The following is a 21,317-nucleotide window of genomic DNA, read 5'->3' on the forward strand; positions in this document are numbered from 1 at the left end:
AAAACTAGGATAGACAATGGTACGAACAGGAGAACAGCTTGCTAAAACATTTATAGAGATTGTCTTAGAAGGGCAGTGTAAAGGTTGGATGAGACAGTGGCTTAACAGACAGCAAAATCAGGCCAGAGAATAGAGAGCAATTTTACAGACAGAAGGAAGAAAGGAACAAAGGGAGTTAATAGCAGATAAATGGGCACAAGGAGCTGTGCAAAGAGCTGCACACACCAGGATTCAAAGAATAATGAAAGGAAATCTGAGTCAAAGGCGCTTTAGTCTTTTTTCTAGAAAAGAATCACAGAATAATAAAGTTGGTAGAAACCACAAGGATCATCCAGTCCAAGCCCCTGCCACACAAGAAAAGCAGCCTTCAATCTTGCTTCGTGCAGTCCTCCTGCCATTTTTATATGTAGTTAGTAATAGCCTGGACATTTTACTTTTTCACTATAAGCCACAGCAACAAAAGCCAGGTAAAAATTTCTCCTTGATATTAAGTCTAGTTGAGTCTGACTCTGGGGGTGGTGGTGCACCTTTCCATTTCTAAGCCGAAGAGCCGGTGTTGTCCATAGATGCCTCCTAGGTCATGTGGCCGGCATGACTGCATGGAGTGGCATTGCCTTCCTGCCAAAGTGCTACCTATACACCTATTTTCTGGTGTATAAGACTACTTTTTAACCCAGGAAAATCTTCTCAAAAGTCGAGGGTCATATTATAGGGTGGGTGCTGAAACTTCCAAGCTGGACTGGAGAATCTGCGGTCGCTGCATATGGTGAGGAAGCTCAAAAACAGCTGCATCCCCACTGTATGTGGTGACCGTATGGAAGCAGCAATGGCAGTGCTGTACAAGTATGGTAGAAAAAATCCACTCACCAGGATTCATGGAAAGAAGTGACTTAACGTTGTCGATGATGAGGTGAGGGGGTGCCTCACCGGAAAGGTGTAAGTGAAGGGTGGAGTAAGTTGCAGGCATCCGGGATGCCCGAGGTATGGAAAAAAGAGATAGAGCTGTGCTATGCCCAGAAAAACACACCTCTTTCACCTGTCTGGCATGCCCTTGTATCCTATTGCTGGATATCCTTCTCTGCCTCTCAGATCTTGCTCCTGATGACTGCAGTGAAGCAATGGAGGCACATATGTGCAAGATGTGAGAAGCAGAGGAGGAGGTATGGTCATAGGAAAATTACCATATTGAAATCAAATCTGATATTTTAAAATTTTTATTTTGTGTGCATTGGAAGAGGGTAGTCTTATATGGTGAGTATATCTTAAACTCTATATTTTAACTGGAAAAGTTGGGGTCATCTTTTCTATTTTTCCTTTTCTTTTTCCCCTCCCCTTCTCTCTCCTTTTTATTCCTACTTTCCTATAAATGAAAATGTTCTCCCACTTTCCGTGTAAATGAGTTTTTTCTTCTTTCTTCTTCTAAATATTATTTTATTTCAACAAAACTTTAATGAAATATAATTAAAATAGAAAAGTTGGGTTTTCTTAGATGTCCAGTCGTCTTATACACTGGAAAATATGGTACTCACGTTTGCATGTTTTTGAAATGCTATGTTGGCAGAGGCTGGGGCTAACAATGGGAGCTCACCCCATCCTGCAGATTTGAACCACCAACCTTTCAGTCAGCAAGTTCTGTAGCTTAGCTGTTTAATCCGCTGCGCCACCGCAGCCCAAGCCACAGCAACAACAACCAAAAATCATTCTGGTGTGCAAATATGAGCCACTTGTGTAGTTCTTTATACAAATATGTACTGTATGTGGTGTACAACTACATGAGATGTTGGGAGGAAACAGTTCAACAAATACTTAGGGCAGTGTTTCTCAACCTTCCTCATGCCGTGACCTCTTAATACGGTTCCTCCTGTTGTGGTGACCTCCAACCATAACATTTTTTGTTGCTACTTCATAACTGTAATTTTGCTACTGTTATGAATCGTAATGCAAATATATGATATGCAGGATGTATTTTCATTCACTGGATGACATTTGGCACAAATACCCGATAGACCCAAATTTGAATACTGGTGGGGTTGGGAAGGGGATTGATTTTGTCATTTGGGAGTTGTTTGTTGTTCATTCGTTCAGTCGTCTCCGACTCTTCGTGACCTCATGGACCAGCCCACGCCAGAGCTCCCTGTCGGCCGTTACCACCCCCAGCTCCCTCAAGGTCAGTCCAGTCACTTCAAGGATGCCATCCATCCATCTTGCCCTTGGTCGGCCCCTCTTCCTTTTGCCTTCCATTTTCCCCAGCATAATTGTCTTCTCTAGGCTTTCCTGTCTCCTCATGATGTGGCCAAAGTACTTCAACTTTGTCTCTAGTATCTTTCCCTCCAGTGAGCAGTCGGGCTTTATTTCCTGGAGGATGGACTGGTTGGATCTTCTCGCAGTCCAAGGCACTCTCAGAACTTTCCTCCAACACCACAGCTCAAAAGCATCGATTTTCCTTCGCTCAGCCTTCCCTAAGGTCCAGCTCTCACATCCGTAGGTGACTACAGGGAATACCATGGCTTTCACTAGGCGGATCTTTGTTGCCAGTCTGATGTCTCTACTCTTTACTATTTTATCGAGATTGGACATTGCTCTCCTCCCAAGAAGTAAGCGTCTTCTGATTTCCTGGCCACAGTCTGCATCTGCAGTCATCTTTGCACCTAGAAATACAAAGTCTGTCATGGCCTCCACAGTTTCTCTATTTTCCAGTTGTCAATCATTCTTGTTGCCATAATCTTGGTTTTTTTGACGTTTAGCTGCAACCCGGCTTTTGCGCTTTCTTCTTTCACCTTGATTGAAAGGCTCCTCAGCTCCTCCTCGCTTTCGGCCATCAGAGTGGTGTCATCTGCATATCTGAGGTTGTTGATGTTTCTTCCAGCAATTTCCAACCCAGCTTTGCATTCATCCAGCCCCGCACATCGCATGATGTGTTCTGCATACAAGTTAAAAAGGTTGGGTTAGAGTATGCAGCCTTGCCGTACGCCTTTCCCAATCTTGAACCAGTCTGTTGTTCCGTGGTCAGTTCTTACTGTTGCAACTTGGTCCTTGTACAGATTCCTCAGGAGAGAGACAAGGTGGCTTGGGATGCCCATCCCACTAAGTACTTGCCACAATTTATTATGATCCACACAGTCAAAGGCTTTAGAATAGTCAATGAAGCAGAAGTAGATGTTTTTCTGAAACTCCCTGCCTTTCTCCATTATCCAGCGGATATTGGCAATTTGGTCTCTCGTTCCTCTACCTTTTCTAGTTGCTGGGATTTATAGTTCACCTACAATCAAAGAGCATTCTGAGCCCCACCAAGGATAGAAATGAACCAAACTTGGCACACAGAACTCCCATGACCAACAGAAAATACTGAAAGGGTTTGGTGGACATTTACCTTGCATTTGGGAGTTGTAGTTCACCTCCATCCAGAGAGCACTCCGGACTGAAACAATGATAGATCTGGACCAAACTTGGCACGGATACTCAGTTTACCCAAATGTGAACACTGGTGGAGTTTGAGGAAAATAGACCTTGACATTTGGGAGTTGGTAGTTGCTGGGATTTATAGTTCAACTTCAATCAAAGCATTCTGAACTCCACTAATGATGGAATTGAACTAAACTTGGCACTCAGATATCCTGTGACCAATAGAAAATGCTGGAAAGGTTTGATGGGCATTGATCTTGATTTTTGGAGTTGTAGTTCACCTACATCCAGAGAGCATTGCAGACTCAAACAATGATGGATCTGGATCTAACTTGGCACGAATACTCAATTTGCCCAAATGTGAACACTGGTGGAGTTTGGGGGAAATAGACCTTGCCATCTGGGAGTTGTGGTTGCTGGGATGTATAGTTTACCTAGAATCAAAAAGCATCCCGAACCCCACCAACAATAGTATTGGGCTAAACTTCCCACACAGAACCCCTGTGACCAACAGAAAATACTGTTTTCTGATGATCTCTAGTGACCCCCCTGGCGACCCCTCCAGGGGTCCCGACCCCCAGGTTGAGAAACGCTGGCTTAGGGTAATACTAAAAAAATATCCTTCTGTTGGGAAACTTGTCAGGTTATTTAAATTGGCGAGTGGGCCGGAATCAAAATTTGACTTGCTAACCCGCATAACAATAACCTTTGATTCCATATCAAGCAGAGAATAGCCATCTTGTATTAATTTTGCTGATTCCTGTGTCTGAAGTCTACAGTGTCTGTTTGGCAGGAAGGGATCGGCAAAATCTTCCAAGCAAACCTGAATGGGTAGCTATTTGACATTTCAGTTATGGATTGGTGATAATAAGCATGTTATATCTAATAAGCCAACCTCACTCTCCAATTATGTAGTGTTAATCTCACTATTTGTTTTATTAGCATGATTAATTATTTTAGTGACTTTGCATGATTGGTGCTATAAATTCCTTTGTAGTCTATTTCTGGGATAGATAGGGCAATGGCAGTAAAAAATTGAAGCCTGCAGCCAGATGGATTAAGGTGTTGCTAAGGAAACAGACTTGGAAATGAAGTGGCAACAGAATGTCCACAGAACATCATGCTGTTTGGAACTGGTATTTTACATCTATGTAGACCGATAAGGCAGAAGGATGAAAAATTAATTTTCTGACTTTCTGAATATACCTTGCTAATTTTCACCGATGTACGCCAAAGAGCTTATGCTTATGAGAAAATGAGGGAAAACATTCAAATATTTTGTGTACACACAGATATATAAATGAGTGGTTACCCTCCAGAGAGGTGAGTGTCTCTACATTTATAATATTGTATCCCACTCTTTCTTTTAACAAGTTCAGAATAACTTTATAGTGCTTCCAATGTTGCTTTTGCTAGCCACTAATGTAACTGTTTGCATTCATGGTTGAACACCCCAAATATCTTGAATGCCAACAAGTGGTGAATGCAAGAAGAAAGCAAGTTTTAATATAGTTACAGGTGGCACAATGGGTTAAACCCTTGTGCTGCTGAACTGATGACCTGAGGGTTGGCTAAACTGCTGATCTGAAGTTTAGTTGGCAGTCAAAATCCGCAAAACAAGGTGAGCTAACCCATCTGTAAGCTCCAGCTTCTGCCAATCTAGCAGTTCAAAAACATGCAAATGTGGGTAGATAAATAGGTACCGCAGGAAAAAGAGATGGCAGGAAAAGGCAAAGAGATGCTGCAAGCAATCTTGCCACTCACACAATCAGAAGGTAACAACGCAGGCTCCTTGGCTTGAAAATGGAGAAAAAAAAGCACCCCCCCCCCACCGCCCAGCCAGAGATTAACACTGCTGCCAGAAGCCGGAAATGAAAGGAGAAGCCTATGCCTTTATGTTTGTCTGTCTCGTTGTATATGATTGTAAAGGCATTGAATGTTTGTCCATATATGTAAATGCTGTAATCTGCTCTGAGTTTCCTAGGGAGAAGGGCAGAATATAAAGTGTGTTGTTGTTATTATTTGATACATAACAAGATTAGTACACAGCAAACAAAATTACTAGGCTGTCTTTTGTATTTGATCACACGTCAGACACTTCCCAAGTGTCTAGGACTGTGTGATGTATCAGCGAATAATGCATGCAGATCCTAGTAGGATGGCCTTTTGCAGCTGACGGATGGTAATTTTATCAGTGCAATTGTTTTTAAGTGCAGGCCAAGGTCTTTAGGCACTGCACCCAGTGTGCTGATCACTACTGGGTCCACCTTGACTGATTTGTGCCAGAGTCTTTGCAGTTCTGTCTCATATTGTGTAAGCTTTTCCAGTTGCTTCTCGTCAATCCTGCTGTCACCTGGGAATGTAACATCGACGAACCATACTTGTTTCTTTACACAATTGTGAGGTCCAAAACTCTTGTCAGTCTGAATTCAGACATCCCAGAGTAGTATGAAGTTTTCATTTTCCGTAAATTTTCCAGGTTTGTTGTTGTTGTTGTTGTTTGAAAAATGCAAAGGAAATGCATTACATGCCTACATTAACAATGTGAAATGATGATTCTGCAGATATTCCTGGACTGAAAATCTAATTGGCTTTCTATCATTTTTCACTATTAGCTATTATAGTTAAGGCTGATACAAGATATAATCCACCAACATCTCTTATCCCTGAGCCATACAATCAAAAAGATCTAACTATTATGTGAAGAGTTGGACTCCGTGGCTGTTGATTCTCCAAATTAAATAAAGATTAACTGTGATTTAAATAATAACTTGTGGAAGGTTGTTTTCATACTGATACATTATATGTTTGTATTGCTTATCAAGAATTTCATTCATGATGTTGTGTGCCTTCAAGTTGTTTCTGATCAATGGCAGCCCTCAGGCGATGGGCTCTAGTCCATGTCTAGTCCAAGGTCACCTAGGAGGTTTCCATGGCCAAGTGGGGAATCAAACCCTGCCCTCTAGAACTGTAGTCAAATGATCAAGCCACTATGAATGTTCTTCTGTAATCAAGAACACCACTGCCATATCTTTCGTTTTATTTGTTTTCAGGTACTCTGGAGTTTCCTAGAATGAAAATGTTTATTAGAGGCAAGTTCCATTATTCTGTGGAATCCACTTCAAGTGAGGATTGCATTTTTAATCATGCAAAGCAGGTGTTTTTTGTCAGCTACTTGGCATGCATTTCTATACAGCTTTGGTGACTTGCCCCTTGTAGGATTCATCCTTTTGGTGTATTACAGCCATAGTGTTGTTTCCTCTGTTTAGGGCAAATCGAGAGTAGCTTAAGTAATGCAAGCAAAAGTCTGAAATTAGAAGAGATCTTCATCTTGACGATATAAAAACAGTTTTGGCTATCCTTATTATGCCTTTTCTGATTGCATCCTCATTAATAAATGGTTATATACTTCGCCTACTCTCTTGCAGGCTTCACTATGTGGGTGGAACTCCTTTGTTCACATAGAGAATTATTGTCAGAGACAAGTCTCAAAGCAGGCATAAGGCTGAAGATAAAGACAATTTGAATCTGATAGGGCTGCTTTTCATAAAGGAGCTATGGGTGCAAACAGGAAAGCATAATACATGTCAAAGTAGTAGGTGAGAATTTTATCCATTTGCAGGTAGACCCTGAGCATGCAGATTCAGATCTGATTCCTGTTGAACTCAAAGTCAGAGTGCACCAGAGGAATGTACGTGTATGCATATATTTTTGGGTAAGAAGAGATGTTACTATATGCCAGAGATATGAGATTCTTGCTTTATATATGGTAGTGGTAGAGAAGTAAAAGGAGCAGCAGCTTTTTGCAGAATGATGATAAGATGCTTGTTAGGTATACAATTTCTATTGATGGAATGTCTTAGCTTTTTACATTCCTCTGCTCACAAAGATAACTTGCCCCAATAGAAGTTTCTGTGAATGAGAGTGGGTGGAAGATGATTTTTTAGCACATCCTTACCTTCTTTCATAGCCTTTCATGCTGTTCCAAAGGACCACTCATCCCTTTGGAGCAGATGGAGTAGTTATGTAAAAGGATTGCTGCAAAAATTGCTTTCTTCCTACTTTCATTCATTCATTCTGCTGCTTAAGGCAGATATATGGATGTTTCTATGAATTTTAAGGGGGAGGGAGCCTAAAACAGTAGCTCTGTGCATTTATGATATGTCCACATAGCTTTCCACATAGGTCGTGGATCTGGAGACAGTGGGCACTTTTAGCATGCGAATGAATGAATAAATGAATGAGACTTTATTTCTATCCCACCCTATCTCCCCAGTGGGGACTCAGAGCAACTTAAAACATATAGAAAGGCAAACATTCAGTACCGTATAAAAACCTTTCTGCATAAGTTGATAAAACATGTTAAGTTAGTTCAGCTCAGTTAATGACTTCCTTCTGTAGTGCATTAACAATCTACTTTTTCATTTCCTTTCTGTAGTGGAAAAGAAGGCAAGATAGCCAGAGTAAATCTCCAATTTCAGAATGGTTAAATAAAAATTGGGAGTAATTTAAGAGAGTTTATTGTAATTGCTTATGAAAATGAAAAATGTAATGATTTTTTTAAAACAAAAAGAGAATATCTATCACTGGCTATCATTTTATAGAATCAGAGTTAGAAGAGATCTCATAGGCCATCCAGTCCAACTCCCTGCACCATTGCCTCCAGAAGCCACAGAATGACGTTCATTTGTGTGATTTCAGTACCAGATCTTTAGAGGAGGCTGTGTTATGTGTTTGAATAAATGGTGAAGTTATATTGGTGGTGAGGTGTAACAGGGCTTTCTTCATAGAAGCATGTTGATTGTGGAACTTCCTACCTGAGGAAGTTAGACTAGTCCTATCTCTTCTAAGCCTCCAGCAAGCAGCCAAATAAATACTGTTTTGCATAGTATTAAGTGTTTCAAAATTGAGTTCAAATGTTCCTTTGAGGGTCTCTTCACACTGCCCTTTTGGGCCATACTGTTTCACCAGCAGTCACCAGTGAAAGGGAAGGTATGTGGGGCAGCTTGTGATGCCTCATGCACCCTCCTTCCTTTTCTCATCATATGGTGAGGGTGGGACAGGGTGCATTCGCACCCTGTCCTCATCAAATGGGAGAATGCGTGGCAGTGCGCATTGTCCTGCCACCCTTTCTCCATCATACAGGGAAAAGAGGAGGAAAGAGCAGGTAGCTCCATTGGAGTTACCCAAAACACACTTTCCTCCTCATAGTGGAGGCATTTAGGTGGGGCCTGCCATGCATCATAAAAGTGGCAAAATGGGCCTAAAATGCCCTGTGTGAAGAGGTCCTTAGACTGCCTTTGGGAATTTTAAAGATTATTTTAATGTATGTTAAAAAAGGTTTTTATCTTTGTATTGTTTTAATTGGTTTTTATTTGTTCATCCTTTGAGAAGCCCTTGTAGGTTGGAAGGCAATACAGAAATAATTTGAATAAACACATAAATTAAAATTGGCAGCTTGCTTGGAGAAAGGAGGCAGATCTGGTAAGAATGACACATGTGATGAATTACATTCATCATTTTAGAGCTGCATAGGAAGCAGTCTCCTCGCCAGCTTAAGGTGAAAGTGGTGCCACTCAGGTTATTCTTGATCAGATGCCATTCTTCATTCTTCAGAATGAGTGAGGCAGATGCCTAGACTTTTTCTCTTTCCTGAAAAAATTGCATTCATCTGCCTCAATTATAGGTTAGCTGAACTGAAGAATGAGGCATTTTTTAGAATCAAGCTTTCCCTGAATTGGAGTACTTTTCAGCATGTAGCCTCAGTGATATATGCCGAATTTCTAGGATTGCCACTTACCTGGTTATTTTTACTGATTGACTTGAGTATCGATGCTAGAAAATAACTAAACGACATAAACATAAAGACTTGCCATGTTTTGTGATGCCTGTCATTCTTTATCCTGAATTATTTGTTCCTGTCATGCTTCATTTCACATAATTCCCTTGAGGGATACTGCCGACTCCCTTCACTGCTTTTCTGCGGTATTTGAATCCTAAGCCTTTGTGAGCCTGGTTGCTCGAGATGTTGGTGCTAAATTATTCTTCACTACAATGGAAAAGAACACAATCAATGTATTCCCTTTGGAGGTTATAGATTGCACATTAGCATTTGGACTAAAATATAGTCATGGATGAAATAAATTTGTTTGCTTTATCTCAGAAAGTTTTGAAATCTTTCCTCGCTGTTGTCCTAGTGTTTATATCCAGTTAATTATTAACACCAGCGTGGACTGTGCTATTATTAATATCAAAGGAAAGAGAAATGGGAAAGAAAGGTGTGCACAAGTATATGTGAGGAACCAATCATGGATGGCCATCATTCTTCCTTTGGGAAAGTATTTAATTATTTTGTTATCTCTGTAAAAGAGCATGTCCCCGATATGAATTATATATATATATATATATATATATATATATATATATATATATGATCTCAATAATAAACTTTATTACAGTCCATGGACCCACAGCTGTTAAATAGATATCATAACATACAGGAGTTAGCAGATCACTCGTAACCACTGTGAGGATCACCCCATGGTGCTTGTCCTCCAAGCACCTCCAGGATTGGACATTACATACAATAGAGTCTCGCTTATCCAACATAAATGGGCTGGCAGAACTTTGGATAAGCAAAAATGTAGGATAATAAGGAGGGATTAAGGAAACGCCTATTAAATGTCAAATTACGTTATGATTTTACAAATTAAGCACCCAAACACCATGCTTTATAACAAATCAACAGAAAAAGCAGTTCAATACATGATAACGTTATGTAGTAATGACTGTATTTACGAATTTAGCACCAAAAGATCACAATGTATTGAAACAACTGTGGATCCGGGCAGGAGGCAGACTGCGTTGGATAATATAGAACGTTGAATGAGTGAAGGTTGGATAAGCAAGACTACTGTACGCTATATCTCACTCTTGCTCTTGGAAGAAATAAGAAAACTGCTTCCATGAATCATCAACAAGAATAAAATGAAATTCCCTTTATCCATAAACAAGCACTGGAAAGGTAGAAAGATGCAACTTGGTTGTGAATTGTACAAGGTGGATATATTGTAGTACTTAGTATGAGTATTTATTTATTTACTTACTTACTTACTTACTTACTTACTATTCTTGTATACCACTGTATCTCAAGCCCGAGGGCGACTCACAGCGGTTTCCAGAAAGCAAACAACAAAGACAGTAAAAACAGCAGTAATCAATATATCAAACCAGTTAAACTACACAGTTCCATTTCTAGCATTAAACAAACCTCAATACACAATTATCACAAAAACCCACCCCGAATCGCCTCATCATCCAAACGTGATCCAAAATTCGTCGTCCATGTTCCTTTCCTATGTTCAATTTCCAGAGATTGCACTGAATTACTCAAATTACTCAAAAGCCTGCACAAACATCCAGGTCTTCAACTTTCTACGGAATGTCATAAGAGATGGTGCCAGCCTAATATCTACAGGAAGGGCGTTCCACAACCGAGGAGCCACCACCGAGAAGGCCCTATCTCTCGTCCCCGCCAACCGTGTTTGAGAGGCCGGCGGGACAGAGAGCAGGGCCTCCCCGGAAGATCTCAAAGTTCGGGTGGGTTCATAGGCCGAGATGCGGTCAGATAGGTATTTTGGGCCGGGACCGTTTAGGGCTTTATAGGCCAGTACCAACACCTTGAATTGGGCCCGGTAGCAAATCGGCAGCCAGTGGAGCTGGTGCAACAGGGGGGTTGTGTGCTCCCTGCGCTCCGCTCCCGTTAGAATCATGGCTGCCGCGCGTTGGGCTAGTTGCAGCTTCCGGGCCGTTTTCAGGGGCAGCCCCACGTAGAGAGCGTTGCAGTAGTCTAGGCGGGATGTGACAAGAGCGTGTACTACCGTGGCCAATATGAGTACTGTGATAATTAAGAGTAGCTATTTAATATGAGGCGGTTTACATGTAGTCTGGCTATATTGGAAGTGGGATTTGGAAAGTTGTCCAAAAATAGCTTATTCCAAGGTTTGTGAATTACTAATATTACACTAATCCCAAATACGTATAATAGTAAGGAAATATTATATCCTTATTCTTCAGAAGCCATGTAATTTCGAAGGAACACACAGACTATTCTGTTTCTACTTTGGGACCCATATTTAAGAATATGAAGGACATTTAAGAAGATGCATGCAGTGGCAGTTGTTTGGATTATAATGGCTTATGACTTCAGAAACCAGGGTTCAATGTGTAAAGTTGTATAACAAATGTTATAAATCACTAAAATAAGCAATTATTCAAACTAACACTCCACAGTCCAAAATATAAATAGCAGTCTGGCACATGTCACTTATAGAGGGAGAAAAAAAGGTCCCGTAGTGTCATTTGATTTTTCATTTAAATTGAAGCCAGAAGCATTTCAACTAAAGTCTTCATCAGTAAATCTTATGTTGTCCAGACAAATGGCTAAAGTGTTGGAGAAAATACACATTCATATTGATATTCAAGGTAGACATATTTACAGAGAAACAACTTTAGCCAAATACTTAACAAGATTTGATTTATACAATATAAATATACCTCTTCTCCTTCGTTCCTCAAGGCTTGATGTCAAAACACAGAGGATTTGTTTATATAGTCCACTCCAACCTCCCTGACTCTCTGTCATTGATTACGCTATCCCAAGTCAAGGCTACAGTCTGGTTTGAACTTACAGTTAATGAGTCCTCAAGGATAGCAGATTCTTCTGAGAATGTATGACTCTATGGGTTCATTAAAGATAGCAATTAAATTAAAATACCTTATATAACATATTAAAATAATGCAGTTTCACACAAACATAACAAGGCAATAGAATAAGGTAATGGCAAAAGACATCCTTCGTAACAGCAATTCTGCAAAAACTCTGAACGCAAACATTCTAAACATGAACAATTCAGATTACCTCTCTATACATGTAACATAAATAATAAGACTTAAAGACAATGATGGTAATTATCAGTGTGCACCATTATACAAACCATAAATAGGCAAAAACAATGAAGCTGAAACTGGCTAGAATATTGTCACCCACTGTACATCCTCATTCAGACCACTGAAAATTAGAATATTCAGTTGTTAATCCAATTGAGTTCTCTTTTTCTCTTGATTTATTACATTCTTTCCTATTTTAACCACAATTTTCACTAAACACCTAAAACTAATATCTTTCTCCTTATGCTTAAACTCATTAAAATGCTTCACTAATGGTGCATGCATTTTTCTGGTTCTAATGCAACATTTGTTTACAAACACTGAATGTCATTCAGTGAAATTTTCCTTAAGTCCCCAAGTCTTCAGCTTTGCAGAGAGTGGGACACAAAAATATTCACACCTAGATCTCTTAATTGGAGAACTGAAAGAAAATTCCATGAGAAGGGATTCTTGTTTTGGAGGACAACAGATATCCCATATCTCTTCCCCTGAAAGTGATGTTTGTGAAAGAAAATTCCTGTCTTTGACTAGAGATTATTGAATCTGGTGTATACTTTCAGTGTACTGCCAGATGTGGCACCTCCTGACAAATTGGCTGTGGATGGCATACCAGCCAAACATAGAGTGGCCTGGGATCTTAGTTGGCATACACCTGGAACATATACCAGGTAGTTTTACCAAATAGGCTGTACAATTTTCTTCTATAGTTACTGGTACCACTTAAATTTGAATATAATCAATGTTCAATTCTATGTAAATTCTATTTTGATCATTATCAGCCCTCTACCCTTCTCTGCTTTGCATAGTGGTAGGAGATGCTTATTTCACCTGTTGATCTTCCTTGTTCTTGTTAGAAATAAATGTCCGTTTCGTAATACCTGGTTATATGTTTGTAACTTGACTCATTGTGCCCTGAACTATAGTTCTTCTCCTCCACTCTCTTTCAGAACCCACTGGGCATTAATCCTGTATGTCATATCAGTTGTTAGTAAACGCCAAAGAACTGTACTCACCATTATCATTTTGTTTTTCCCCCCTCCAGACAAAAGGGCTGCCAGAATGAGTGAAGCGCTACTTTCCTCCTGCTGGATATGTAACTACAGTTTGGCCCATGGATCATGACATACCACCCTTATTAACTAAAATGCCTTGAAGCTTCTTTCTGCGTTCTGCTCTACTGAAGTGATGGTTCTTTCTGGGATGCTGACCCGTGCTCATTCTGCAATCCTCAATGCAACTTTCATTGTCTATGAAAATGCCTATGGAAATATCACCACTCCTTTCTTCTTGGTTCGTAGTGGTACGGTGCGGCCACTGAAATACCACTTAGGTGCCATGGTTACCACTGAGGCAACAGCTTTGACAGATAACAGCACACCTGCCCTTCCTTTGCAAGACTTCAAGAGCTTGAGCCTCCCACTCCAGATTATACTTTCTGCTGCCATGGTATTTATATTCCTAGTTTCTTTCCTTGGTAACCTTGTTGTCTGCCTCATGGTCTATCAGAAGACTGCAATGCGATCTGCTATTAACATTCTCCTAGCTAGCTTGGCTTTTGCAGACATGCTGCTTGCTCTGCTGAATATGCCTTTTGCTCTGATAACTATCATCACAACTCGATGGGTGTTTGGCGATACCTTTTGCAGAGTCTCTGCTATGTTCTTCTGGCTGTTTGTCATTGAAGGTGTTGCCATTCTGCTCATCATTAGCATTGACAGATTCCTTATCATAGTTCAGAGGCAGGATAAGCTGAATCCTTACCGTGCAAAAGTCCTTATTGCTGTCTCCTGGGCTACAGCCTTTGTAGTTGCTTTCCCACTCTCTGTGGGGAACCCAAGTCTACAGATACCTTCTAAAGCACCTCAGTGTGTGTTTGGGTACTCAACAAGCCCTGGCTACCGTGCCTACGTGATACTGGTGGTCCTGATCTCCTTTTTCATTCCATTCTTGGTGATGTTATATTCTTTTATGGGCATCCTCAACACAGTACGGCATAACGCAGTTCGCATCCATAGCCACCCAGATAGCATTTGCCTCAGTCAAGCCAGCAAACTTGGTCTCATGAGCCTCCAGAGACCCTTTCAAATGAACATTGATATGAGCTTTAAAACTCGTGCCTTCACAACCATCTTGATTCTATTCATTGTCTTCATTATCTGCTGGGCCCCCTTCACCACCTACAGCCTTATTGCCACATTCAACAGCCACTTTTACCACAAGCACAACTTTTTTGAGATAAGCACTTGGCTCCTTTGGCTCTGCTACCTCAAGTCAGCTCTGAACCCACTGATTTACTATTGGAGGATCAAGAAGTTTCATGATGCGTGCTTAGACTTGATGCCCAAGTACTTCAAATTTTTACCACAGCTACCTGGTAACACCAGAAGACGTATCCGGCCTAGTGCTGTGTATGTGTGTGGGGAGCACCGGTCAGTAGTGTAAAACTTGGAAACAGTGGACAGATGCTCTTTTCTGATGTATGCTTGTCTTGGTGGATTTTTTACATGGTTTCTTTAGCTGCCATATTTACAACTTTTAGTATATAGTCCAGTATCATGTCCAATTTCAAGAAAAAGATTACAGTTGGTCTTTGCTGCCAGAGTATAACTCAACAAAGTTATGGGCTACAAAGTTTTAGAAAACAGCTTCTTCTGCTGAAGAGGCAGAATGTTTTCTTTTCAGCAGACACAAGAGTTCAATTCAACATTTGCCTTGAATCCCACCTTGAGAGAAAGACAGGATATACATAATTACAGTTGTCCTTTCACATTTGTGGTTTTTACTTTTTCAGATTTGATTATTGACTTACTTGATTTCAAATGTTATGTCTAGGAATCTCTAGGTCCTCTGGCATGACTATAGTCTATTTCCTCCAGTCATACCTGAGGGCCAAAGATTTCAAAAGAAGAAAACCTTTCTAGAGATCTTTCAGTCCTCCAATGTGATTTTATAGTTAGCTTCCAGCAGATGCTGATCATACACTTGTGAATGGAAAGCTTGGAAATTCCTAGAGATATGTTTAGCAATTTCTTTATTCATAGTTTTTCACTTTTTAAGGGCCCTGTGCCCCTAACCCCAGCAAATGTGGAGAGCTGGCTGTAATTCAATAAATAAATAGAACAAAATAAACATTCTACATTCGGGTTGCCACTTCTGCAGTGGGAGATTTCCTCCCGCCCCTTGTACACATCTTGCAATCTCTTCTGGACAGTGTCCCAATGCATTGGGGATGACTGGGGTGTATGCAGGGGCTGACATGTAGAAGAGCAGTTCAGTCCACCAGTACTGTCTGGTTTGTTGGCTGAAATATGCCAACAAACCAATAGTCAACGCTCTAGATCAGGGTTTTTCAAACTGTGCTCCCCCAAATGTTTTGGACTTCAGCTCCCACAGTTCCTAGGAGTTGGTAAGCTGGATTTCTGGGAGCTGAAGTCCAAAACACCCGGAGGAGCACAGTTTGAAAAACCCTGCTCTAGATAGCCTCCTACTACATGCAAAGATTTTCCTTACACACACCTGCAGCTGCCTATGGATTTTGGTCACTACCTCCAGGATTCTGTGGTGGAGAGACAAAACTCAGTTTGGTTTGTCAGGGTTGATACTAAAGACTAGAGATCTGTTTAATTGTAGATTTTTTTTAATGCTGCTATTTTATGGTTCATTTAGCAGAATGGAAATCACGTTACTGCTTTATGCCAACAAAGTAGAGCCAAAAATTTCTTATTTTCTTAAAATTTCCAAGAGTTGCAGTGATATGAAAAATAGATTTTAGCATCTCTGTGCACTTTACAATACCTTTTAGTTTACGTGTGTGAGTATTCTATTTTGTTTCATTCCTTCCTGCAAAAGATACTGTATGTTAATTAATCTCTTTCAGTGAATGGCAATTATAATATTTTTTGTGTGTTTGGTTTCACAGATGTACAGTCTCTCTTGAGTTTACTTGAATTTTAGAAGTATCTCATGCATATGTTTCCAATGAGAGTTTGTATGTAACTTTCAGTGCAGTCCAGCTGGAAATCAGTAAGAATCAGTCCTGTGAATTTGAAGGATTGGTTTTACTCCTTTTTTCAGTGGAATATAGGTATGAGTTAAATTTCTGTAGACTGGGCATGTTCTATGTCATAGGCTAAGCCCTGTTCAGCAGTATTTTAAAAAGTATCAAAATGTCAGGATCCAAAGAGATTCTTTAGGCATACCATAAGCAGGCTGCCCAACAGACATTTTTACTCTTCTTTGAAATAGCATTGCCTTATTTCATGTCACGGACTGCTTTTTTGAAACAATTCATGATTTCAAAAGAAATACGTCATGGAGCAGATTGATGTGGTTATTGAACACATGTCCAAATATTGATTCGAATTAAAATAGATTCCCAAGAAGGAAAAAATACGGTGGTCCTACAAGGTAAAAATACTAATTTGTGATTTATTATACATTGTATCTATTAATAATACACTGATTTCTTCAGTAGAAGTGGCTTTTGAAGGAGGTAACAAAACAGAAAAAGGTTGAGTGAAAATGAACATTTTCCACACTCCCATTGGAATTGAGTTATGAACCAGCTCTGACATTTCTCCCTCCCTCCATCAGTCAAGCTTTTTGTGGGGTTGTATCAACCACTACCTTTATCTCTTGATATTTTCCCTCAATGCATCCATTCCTATTTCAGAAAAAATGCGAGGGAGGGTGGAGAGATAAATATTACTATCATAATCATCTTAGAAGACTTCTCTGTAATCTTTTAAATGAACTTGAGCAATGTAAATGCATTAAAGCTATTTTTAGGTTTATTGTGTCTTACTGAACCACTCCCCTTTGGATTCTTTAATGGCAGCAAATGGCATTACTTGGAGCAGTACTTCAAAAGGAGAAAAGGAGTGAATAGCCTTTTAAAAAATCTGTATGCTTTGAAGTAGGTCGACTGATTCAGAACGATCAGTTCTGGCGCGCTATTTTATTTTGCTGTGAGGAAGATTTTACACTTTGCACCTCAACAGTAATTTGACGTCTCCTTTAAAATATTATCGCTCTGAATAAAGTAATGTGCCACTGCCAATGCCAATCCCATTGCTCTGTCTTCCAACAGAATGTATCATAAGACTCATCACATGTTCATTGTTTGAAGAGCATCTCTTGTAGAGTCATATTGCTGACCTTGCCTCCAAGGCTAATGACTCCTTTCCTCCAGATTGATTGAGGCATCTGATCCTGGAGACTTTTGGAGGTGGACCTCACTGCCTTCAGGTGTCCATGGCAGCTGGAACCCTAGAGTCATAGGCCTCTCGCATGGACTTTCTCAGTTCCCTTGTCTGTTGGCTAGTGTTACAGTGTCATTTGAGTAGGCGACTAGGCGACTCCAGCATCAAGGGCCCACTATTCCTTTCAATTTGTAAGCCCTTCAGGGAGAGAAAAGACTATACATGCAGGTTCTTATAATACGTGAAGAAAGGTACTAGGTCAGATACAATCAATTTTAAGTGTCATTTATCCCACATTTATCATGGAGAGAAAGAAAAAAAGATGTCCTCAAGAAAATTGTATGCCTAAAATCTAGAAATGCATTTAAAGAATAAGTGTGGAGATATATATTCTTTTAAGTTCTTGACAGCTAATGCATTATTGGATTGGTTCCCCCCTCCCCCCATCATATTCTTTTTATGTGTAGAAATTTTGAACAACAGTTCAGCATTCAGATCACATCTTTATAAATTTTGTATGATGTTACTGTTAAATGGCAGTGGATGGTGTGCTGTAGTATAAATGGATGCTTGACAGAAAAGGCAAATAGATTGGATGTGACTTTTCACCCTGCACAGTCCTTCATTTGCCACATTTCACTAATTGTTCACAGTGAGCTAAAGAATTTGAAGAGCATTGACATTATGGGGAAGAGAGGCAAATCTCTCATTACTATCAATACAAAGAGATATTTTTGCACATAAGACTGAGCACTGCCTTCCTTTAGTTGAAAGTAATTCCCACTATGTTAATTGCTTCTTACTCCAGTTTTAAGTATTCTAGTTTGTGCTGACACCCCTCTTCACCCCTTGGAGAACAGAGCAGGACTGTATTGTTGCTATGCACCTAAATTTACTTTATAAGAGCAGAGTTTGATATTTGGAGCAGACTGCACGTGTATCTGTACTGTACAGTTATATCATTCCCATGCCATAGTAGTTATCGTAACTCAACTTATGGAATTTGGGATTTGTTGTTTACATATATTCTTAGGCATGTGTCTAGACAGGAACTAGGAATGACTTTAGACCAGTGGTTTTCAACCTGTGGGTCCCCAGATGTTTTGGTCTTTAATTCGCAGAAATAGTAATAGCTGGTAAACTGGCTGGGATTTCTGGGAGTTGTAGGCCAAAACACCTGGGGACCCACAGGTTGAGAGCCACTTCCAAGACTCAACCCCCCTGTATTTCATCATATGGAGTTTTATACTTGTAGAAAGGGATTAATTGATATGAAGCTGCTATAACAATATAGTTACACCCTAAGATAAGACAGAAGTTTCTGATTTCTTTTTATTGCAGCAACTCCTCTTATTCTTTTTGGGTTTTTTTTAACCATTATCACCCAATCTTTCTTCTTGGATTCTGCTGTATTTGAAATAGTCAAATATGAAGAGAGCCTGTGTGAGTCAGCAAAACATGAGGTTTTATGTTGAAGGGGAAAGTTTCAACACATAAGTTTAAATAATTTTGTGTTTAAAGCACATTATTTGGCTCAGTTGTTTTTAAAATGTTGTTTTAGGACAGTGCCTTGTTAATTTGGGATGAACTTTTATATCCTCAGACTTGAGAATCTTTCACTCTCAGTGGTAATTGGGCACATATCTTCTCTGAAGTTTACACCCATGTTTACAAGTGTTGTTTGTATGCATTTCTGAAGGCAACAGTCAAATAGGAGTTTTTAAAGTTTGAACTATTGATGAGAGCACTGACTGTATGGACTGTACCAATTTTTTTTGAAATATATTTTTGCTTGATGTTGTATGCTTTATATTGCTAGGGAACAAAACAGAAGGATGAGATGAAAGATCAAACTGTTTTTTTTTAATAAAAAATCTGTAATTATTTTGAACAGAAATATGTCAAAACTATCACAATCTTATTGTATGTATCTCTTGCTGAAAGGGATTATTTTACCCCTTATTTGTAATTCTAAAGGGACATTGTACATGCCTTGAAGGGATTTAATCTTGATGTATACTTTTTCATTTGTATCCAGAATAATTTGGTTTTGCCTCCTTTCTACTTGGTTTAATCTTTTTAGGAAACACAGTTTATGCATTGGTTGCAACCAGAGTTTAATACTCTTTAATCACGGGACTTCAGTCATGCTATCAGCATAATACTTTGATCAATATAGTTAATGTCCAAGCAGCATTGTCCTCACAGACAAATGTATTAGTTTATTTTTGCAATGTAATAACAAAGCAACAGAATGTGCATTTGTTGCAAGTGAAAAAGTGATGTTTCTTAAATGTATTTCTTTTTAGAATTAATATTGGAATTAATTAAATGAATTACTTTCTTTTAAAAACACACCACAAAACCAGTACATATAAGGCAAACTCAAATGTATGGTTTTAAATTAAAACTGAATGGTGTATATATGATTTTAGTGGTAATAATAGAAGAAAACTAATGGGAAAGGGTTTTTTTTCCTAACAGTCCAGAAGGTGTCTGCTATTCTTGATCAATTATTTCCAATCTGGAAACGCTGACCTATTAAATTTTTATAGTAATTCATTTTATGTGTGTGTGTGTGTTTTGAACTCTCTTAAATTCCATATTGTGAAAACTGGCACCTAACATGAACAACATACATATTGCCATTCAGGTGGGAGCTATGAAGAGCTTGGGATAACTGCACGGTATATCAGACAGATGGAACAGGGGAGGTGTGTGACTAAGAGTTCTGGTAAAAGCAACAAGAAGAACTTCAAAGGATCATGTTTCTGGTCCTTTTGCGCCTAGCGTGCTTTGAATAAAGGCAAAAGAGAGTTCACTGAGTGACAGGAAGCCTTTTGTCTAAAGAAAGGAAAACAGTAGAAAATATTTTCTGCTGTGAAACTAGATGCTACTACAACTCAAAATTATTCTTCAGCTTTGAAGATTCTGGATCTGTTCATATTACAGAATGCTAGTGCTTTGCCCATTTTAACTGCATTGGCAGTTAAGTCTGTAAAATGCCAATATGGTAATTTAGAGAGAAATATTTAGAATTCTCACCTTGGAACACTATTGACTCACTATTCTACAAAACAAAAACAAAAAACCCCATTGATAATAATAGAAGTAGAATATCACACTATATTTCTTTAATGTGAATGGCCTTTCTGTTCTAGGACTTTAGCCTAACTGTGAGCCCCGGTGGTGCAGTGGGTTAAACCCTTATGCTGGCAGGACAAGACTGACAGGTTGCAGGTTTGAATCCGGGGAGAGCACGGATGAGCTCCCTCTGTCAGGTCCGGCTCCACATGCGGGGACATGAGAGAAGGATGGTAAAACATCAAAACATCTGGGCGTCCCCTGGGCAATGTTCTTTCAGATGGCCAATTCTCTCACACCAGAAGTGTCTTGCAGTTTCTTAAGTCACTCCTGACATGAAAAAAAGCCTAATTACACATACCATGGTTTCAGTATCTAGCTAGGATGATCTTGAGTCTCTTCAATTCATCTCCCTGCCTCCCATTCAGAATTGAAGAGTCCTGGATATTTTGAAAACTCATCTTCTTATAATGATATTTTAGAGCAGTGCTTCTCAACCTGTGGGTCCCCAGATATTTTGGCCTTTAACTCCCAGAAATCCTAACAGCTGGTAAACTAGATGGGATTTCTGTGAGTTTTAGGTCAAAACGGCTGGGTATCCACAGGTTGAGAATCACTGTTTTAGAGGGGTTCCCCTGGTTTGGTATTTTACTCATGGTCAACACAGCTTTTAAAAAAAAG

The 21,317-nt window shown here is 39.6% G+C and overlaps 1 protein-coding gene across 4 annotated transcripts in view; it reads left to right on the forward strand.

Annotated features, from left to right (window-relative positions):
* The window catches only part of GPR63 (G protein-coupled receptor 63), a 39,721-nt gene extending 19,607 nt beyond the window's left edge, over nucleotides 1-20,114 (forward strand). For all 4 annotated transcript variants that reach the window (XM_060753065.2, XM_060753063.2, XM_060753064.2 and 1 more), the window contains exon 2: nucleotides 13,394-20,114. In XM_060753065.2, the coding sequence (XP_060609048.1) occupies nucleotides 13,537-14,793 (1,257 nt within the window). In that variant the 5' untranslated portion in view covers nucleotides 13,394-13,536 and the 3' untranslated portion in view covers nucleotides 14,794-20,114. The remainder of the gene's footprint in view (nucleotides 1-13,393) is intronic.
* Nucleotides 20,115-21,317: the final 1,203 nt, after the last annotated feature.

This window comes from Anolis sagrei, chromosome 1 (genome assembly GCF_037176765.1).
Source record: "Anolis sagrei isolate rAnoSag1 chromosome 1, rAnoSag1.mat, whole genome shotgun sequence".
Taxonomy (NCBI): Eukaryota; Metazoa; Chordata; class Lepidosauria; order Squamata; family Dactyloidae; genus Anolis; species Anolis sagrei.